Raw genomic sequence first — 7,006 nt, 5'->3', positions numbered from 1 at the left:
AAAAAAAAAAAAAAAAAAGCCAGGCATTGTGACACACACCTTTCTTTAATCCAGCTTTCAGGAGGTGGAGGCAGAGAGGTCTCTGATTTCAAGGTCAGCCTGGTCTACATAGCGAATTCCAGAAGCCAGAGCTATATGGTGAGACACTGTCTCAAAACAACAACAACAACAAAAGAGTCTCTTCGGTGTCTTAAAGGGTAAAGACGTGTGTCTTTATGCAGTAACCAGGACCTCTGAGGCTCAGCACTGCTGGAGCTAAGAGCACACTGGGAGCATGACAGTCCCTTCACAGCTCAAAGGTCCTCCCCCTAAGACTCCTTTCCATGGCTGCACAACAAAGGCCACAGTGTAGCAACTGAGAGCTGCAGATGCCTTCCCTCAGATACTGTAGCACTTAGGAGCAGTCCAAGTGTCATCTGTGCCCTCATCTAGGTGTGTGACTGAAATTGCTGTGTTCTTTTAGCTGCCAGTAAAGGCCTTTCTCAGCTGTCCCTCCATACCTAACCCTTGATGGTGGCCTCCAAAGCCCCTGCGCACACCACTGTGCTGTGTCACCAACCCTGAGTCACTACCGCACTAAGTAGGGACTCTTCCCTCCTGCTGATGCCACCACGTAAGCTAGCAAACGCAAGTGTCTAACACTAGCCAACCTTGAAACATACACACTGCTCCAACCAGGATACACCCTGGTCAGAGGAGGGGACAGTGTTACTGAGCATGACACCTAAGACTGTCTTTCAGCCTGTGCCTTCATGCACACTCACGCACACACAAGTACACACACACTCACGCACCTAAAGCCCCATATAAGGACCCCTCCTTCCTTCTATTTATGCTACTGTCTGAGTAGAACAGGGAGTGGCTTAGGCTGTGAGCTGTCACCCCTACCCAGCCTGCTGGGATGACATGGTAGAGCCACCATGATCCGGCAGCTTCCTGCCTTTGTGTTGAGGGAGGAGACAGGACCAGGAAAGGGGAAAGTCAGCACAGGGGCTTGACCCACTTGGTCTCTTGAAACGCCCCTTGCAAGCTGGGTGGGACAGCTCTGTGAGGTGAGAACTGGTTTCTGGGCCTTAGGTGCCTCTTCCCACCTCAGAGCGTGGCTGCCAACCACCAGGGCTGCCTTTGCTGCTTATCGTGGGGGCTGATGCAGGGAAACTTGAGTGCTGCTGTCCCTAGAACAGAATCCTCTCCTTTGAATCATTCATCTCTGTGACCTTCTCTCCACTGCAGGAAGGAAGTGACTATTCACCTCTTCCTCTGGGCCATCTGGGACAAGGGACAGAGAAACAGACAAACAGGAGCTGGCTTAGTATGTGCATCTGCTGTCTCAGCACAGAGAAGGCTGAGGCAAGAGGAACATGAATTCAGGCTAGCCTGGGCTGCATCATAAGACCCCCATCTCAAAGGTTTTAAAACTAAAACAAGCCGGGCGTGGTGGCGCACGCCTTTGATCCCATCACTCAGGAAGCAGAGGCAGGTGGATCTCTGAGTTTGAGGACAGCCAGGGCTACACAGAGAAACCCTGTCTTGAAAAAAAAAAACTAAAACTACAAAAAAGAAACCACACTTAGAAGCTGATGGCCCCTGTTCTCAACTTTTTGTCAGAAAGTCACAAGCTATAATGGGTGCCCTGTCGTGGCCTATCCTTCTTGAAAACCTAGAATGCACCACTTGTGAGATGGCCTAGGTGGCAGTATATTTGCCTCACAAGCATGCGGACCTGAGTTTGAGCCCCATAACCCACATAGGAAGCCATGTGGTGGCACATGTTTGTAATCCCAGCATCTGTAGGCAGACAGGAGGAACTCTGCAGTGCATTGGCCAGTTAGCCTAGTTGATAATCTCTAGACCACTGAGGGGCCCTGTGTCAGAGAATGACACCCAAGACTGTCTTTCTCCCCCCCCCCACACACACACACACGCAGGGAGGAGTATACAGGCATGTGCATGCATGCATGCACAACATACACGCATCAGACAAAAATTTTTGTTTCAGTGCCATCTTGTTGCACGTGTGTGTGACCTTTTGTACAAAGTAAAGGCAGCAGGTGAGCCCAGGCCTACTGTCATCTGTCAGACGAAGACTCTTGTGGAATTTAGAGAGCTACACTCTGGGATTCATGGAGGAATTGTTTTCTAGACTTTGGCTTGCCACCGCCGCCGCCGCCTCCTCCTCCTCCTCCTCCTCCTTCCCCTTCCCCTTCCCCTTCCTCCATTTATTTTGTGTATGTGTGCACATAGGCCCGTGCATGCTATGGCACACATATAGAGTCAGAGGACAACCTTGTGGAGTCAGTTCTCAGTTTCTGCCTACATAGGACTCAGGCATCAAACTCAGATTGTCAGCCTTTGCAGCAAGTGCACTGACCACGGAGCCATCGGGCCAGCCCAGCCTTTGATTTCTAACGGAAACGGCGGTGCTGTTTGCTAGGCACCCTGTGTTGCTCCCTCTCTCTAGGTTGTTGGTGACCTAGAAAGAAGTCTGTCTCCTCGCTGGCCCTGTGAGTGCCACTGCATTCAGTTACCCAGCATGCCTAGAGGGCAGGGCCAGGAGTGCTGCACACAGGGATGGGCATTGGCCCTTCAGTGGCTCAGTTTGTGTCCAGCAGGAGACTCATCTCCAGAGATTCTCCTGATTCTGTGTCATGAGTCATACAGAGGCTTCTAGAAGCTAGATTGCCTGTCTTTCCTTGTCCCCTCTCCTCGGGATTTAGTGTCTTTACAGACAGCACCTGAAACCCTTGGGCCATGTGTGTCAGAGGCGAAACTGTGCCCCAGCCCAGATTTTACTTCTCGCCCCAGCGTTTGCTGCTGGTGTGGCCTGGAGACAGAACCCACCATCTGCTCCAGAGGGCTACCGGAAAGGAAGCACACGGAGAAAACCTGAGATCTGAGCTACAAGTGCCGGCATGGTGGGCTGGGGTTGCCTGTCCTAAGTCAGGGTCTTCCTAGCAGGCATGGTGGGCTGGGGTTGCCTGTCCTAAGTCAGGGTCTTTCTAGCTCCGGCCAGCCTCACACTGGCACTGTAGCTGAGGGAGCCCTGGGACTCCTCATCCTCCTGCCTCTGCTTCCCCAGTGCTGAGATGGCAGGTGTACACACTGGCCAATCTGTGTAGTGCTCTGGGGGCCTCCGCCTGCACCCTCAGCAGACACTCTAGCCACTGAGGCGCAGCTCCAGCCTCAAACAGCGGTTAGTGGGTATGTCTGTCTGTCTGTTTCTCTTCCTTTTTTTAAGTTGTGGAGTTTGGGAGTTATTTTTGCTTGGTTGTTTTGTTTCTCTGAAACAGGGTGTTGCTCTATAAGCCTATCTAGATTGGTATTCCTTCTGTAGCCCAAGTTGGCCCAGAACTTGTGGTAATCCTCCTGTCTCAGCTTCCCAAGAGCTGGGACTATAGGTGTACCATCGCACCTGGGTTATTCTTTAAATCACATGTGCTTTCCATTGCTGTGACCTAGAGCAGCTTGGGAAAGGAAAGGGGTTTCTGGCTTACATTTCACATCGCAGTCCATCACTGAGGAACAGCAGGGCAGGAACTCAGGCAGAGGCTGCCCACTGCCTCACTTCTCGTTTGCTCGTCTACTTTTTTGTACAACCAAAGGACCACCTTCCCGGAGTGATGTCATCCACAGTGAGCCCAGTGCTCCCACAGCAATCATTAAGAAAATGCCAGTAGGCCAACCTCATGCAGAAACTTCCCAATTAATAATCTCTCTTCCTACATGACAAGTTAACAACAGCAACAACAAAAAGCAGTGCCAGCCAGTCTCTGCCTTCTTAGACCTTGCTTTCCTGTTTGCACAGCAGAACGGCCCTGCCCACTCTGCCCCCCAGTCCCGTCCTTTCATCTGTTACTCTGGCTTCCTCCATCGAACCTGAGCTGTGACTGTCTTCTTCACAACAGGGTGAATCAGTGAAGTACTTCCTGGATAACTTGGACCGGATTGGCCAGCTGGTGAGTAGCCTACCTCTCCCCACTACCAGTCCACTCTCCAGGGTTAGAAAAACGGATGTGGAGACCAAAGCAGACGAGGGGCTCCAGTAGGCCAGCTCATCACATGGTTCCTGTGAATTGTGCCAACTGCCACGTCCCTGCTGGATTCTACACACCTGCGCTTAGGGAAGAAATTGCCCTGAGAGAATGGCTTCACCCCAGTCCCTGTGAGAAACACAGGAGCCCTGACTAGGCCAGAGGAGACTTTCCTGTCCCTTGTTGTGGTAGAGAAGTTCTAGCATATGCCAAGGCCCACAGTATGATGGAGCAGCCATAATTCACAAGCTACCTGCCTGCCTCTGTTGTCACTGTCTCCTCAGTCTAGATGTGATGGAAGGCCAGCACTCAGCAGGCCTATGCAGGAGCATTGAGGCTTAAAGGCCAGCCTGGGAGACCTGTCTCAGTAAAATATAAAAATACAGTGAGCGCACTACCATTCATCGTGCTCCTTCCTGAAAGACTAGCAGAGCCCCCCCCCCCACATACACACACACACACACACACACACACACACATACACACACACGGCCACCAGCACCCAGGCACTGTGGAGACTTCCCCCATCACCTGGTGAATTTTCCTTGGTGATTGTTGCTTTTGTAATATTTTGAACTGATATCCTAATGAGCCCCAGTCATCACTATAGTGTCACTGACTAAAGTGTCTTTCGGCCTGCAGATTGTTCCCTCCCTGCTGTTTCCCCCTTTGATTTACTGATTGAGGTAGACATCCATCTGAATGTCTCTCTGGATCTCACTGTTAGCCTCATAGCGTGGTGGACAGATACCTTCGGCCCCTGTGACATGAGTGGACAAGTGTACTGGTCCCCAAGGCCTTCAAAATGCAGAATTAAAGGGCTTTGAGAATTGCCACCTTAGGGAGTAGCTCCGTGGGAGAGCACCTGCCAGGACTCCCCTAGTGGCAAGTTGGGGTGTGGCTCAGTGTAAAGCATGCAGGAGGCTCTGTGTTTTATCTTCAGTACCAAAAAAAGTAAAGTTTCCAAGGTGCACACACTAAATAAATATCTCATAGGCTTCACTTAGATCATGTTACACAACCTCAGTTAGTCAGTGGGGAGGTTTTAGAACATACATGCTTTGGAAGCTAGAAAAACAAATGATATTTATGATATAGAAACAAATGAAGAGGGTTTTTAATTTTTTCTAGTGAAGAAGACTGGATGAAATTTTACATGAAACCCAACTGAAGGTTCTGACCATTCTGTCTCAAGTTTGTATTCATCAAGAAATAAGGTGTTGCCGGGCTTGGTGACGCATGCCTTTAATCCCAGCACTTGGGAGGCAGAGGCAGGTGGATTTCTGAGTTCGAGGCCAGCCTGGTCTACAGAGTGAGTTCCAGGACAGCCAGGGCTACACAGAGAAACCCTGTCTCAGGAAAAAAAAAAGAAAAAGAAAGAAAGAAATGAGGTGTTCAGTCCTATTATTTTGTTGCAAGATGAATGTAAAGTTCTGTCGGTGAGACTTGCTTTTTGCTTTGGGTTAACTGTTCTTGCAAAGGTCCCTGAGTCTTTGCCCTGCAGTCTGTCTCTCTGCCAGCTTTCCTGTGCCCATCCTTCCTGGCGTCCTTCCTTCTCAAATGTCTCCCTTCCTCATGTTTTCCAGAACTACTTCCCCAGTAAGCAAGACATCCTGCTGGCTAGAAAGGCCACCAAGGGAATCGTGGAACATGACTTCGTTATAAAGAAAATCCCATTTAAGATGGTGGATGTGGGCGGCCAGAGGTCGCAGCGCCAGAAGTGGTTCCAGTGCTTCGATGGGATCACATCGATCCTGTTCATGGTGTCCTCGAGCGAGTANGACCAGGTCCTCATGGAGGACAGGCGCACCAACCGGCTGGTGGAGTCCATGAACATCTTCGAGACCATTGTCAACAACAAGCTCTTCTTCAATGTCTCCATCATCCTCTTCCTCAACAAGATGGACCTCCTGGTGGAGAAGGTGAAGTCTGTGAGCATTAAGAAGCACTTCCCAGATTTCAAGGGCGACCCGCACCGGCTGGAGGACGTCCAGCGCTACCTGGTGCAGTGTTTTGACAGGAAGCGCNGGAACCGCAGCAAGCCCCTGTTCCACCACTTCACCACCGCCATAGACACCGAGAACATCCGCTTCGTGTTTCATGCTGTGAAGGACACGATCCTGCAGGAGAACCTGAAAGACATCATGCTGCAGTGAGAGACAGCCCCTCTGCTGTCCTCTCGGCCTCTGGGGCTGTGGCCGCCCACNTGGCTCTGGTGTGTCTGCCACCTGCGTGGACCTGCAGTGGGCATCTCGAATCCACACCATCGTTAGATGGTATTAACCTGGCTCAAGAGTGCTGAACCACCAGCCACACCAGCGAGCTCCGGGCAGGAGGACGCGAGTGTCACTGATAGCTACTGAATCGGGGACTGTGAGACTACTGAATCCACACCATCGCTCTGCTGTTGATCTGTGAAACCTGGGGACACAGCTTTCTCACAGCTTTTGTAGGGAGGCTACAGAAACTCTTCCTTGCTGACACAACTTAACTAAGGTTCAGGTGTGCGCAGACACACGCGTGCTCTCATTAATGACAGAAACCCAAGCCCAGCTGGCCTTGCAGACGGCTCTTCCCTCTGGCGTGCAGGCTCTCACTGAGACACACTAACTCGAGAGCTTGGCCTCACATTAGGCTGTAGAAGGACATGCGATGCTGCTAAGCTCCGAGTGTCCAAGCTCAGGCCTCAGTACCACCTCGCAGAGTGAACACACTGCCTTTAGCATTGTGCCAACACCCTCCGAGTCCTGCGGTAAGGCACATCAGGATGAGCAAAGGTGCAGGCGGGGTCCCTACTGTAGAGAAAGAACAAGGTGGAGCTGTAAACCTGCCTTAGTGCCCCGGAGACCCTCACCGTGGCTCCATGCCCAGCAGGCCACAGTGTGCAGAGGCGGCCTCTGTGAGGCTCTGGCCAGCCTGTGCACACATAGTGGTGCTCTCTACTCCCTCACCCGTCCCTCCACAGCCCATGGCAG

The 7,006-nt window shown here is 51.5% G+C and overlaps 1 protein-coding gene across 1 annotated transcript in view; it reads left to right on the top strand.

The window, feature by feature from the left end:
* Gna12 (G protein subunit alpha 12) overlaps nucleotides 1-6,465 on the top strand; it is a 75,627-nt gene extending 69,162 nt beyond the window's left edge. The window contains exons 3-4 of the mRNA XM_021186761.2: nucleotides 3,906-3,956; nucleotides 5,618-6,465. Coding sequence (XP_021042420.1) covers nucleotides 3,906-3,956; nucleotides 5,618-6,187 — 621 coding nt within the window. The 3' untranslated portion in view covers nucleotides 6,188-6,465. The remainder of the gene's footprint in view (nucleotides 1-3,905; nucleotides 3,957-5,617) is intronic.
* The last annotated feature ends 541 nt before the right edge of the window (nucleotides 6,466-7,006 follow it).

This window comes from Mus pahari, chromosome 23, assembly GCF_900095145.1.
Source record: "Mus pahari chromosome 23, PAHARI_EIJ_v1.1, whole genome shotgun sequence".
NCBI classification, from domain to species: domain Eukaryota; kingdom Metazoa; phylum Chordata; class Mammalia; order Rodentia; family Muridae; genus Mus; species Mus pahari.
The sequence above is the reverse complement of the archived record's forward strand: the minus strand, read 5'-3'. Positions and strand labels throughout refer to the sequence as shown.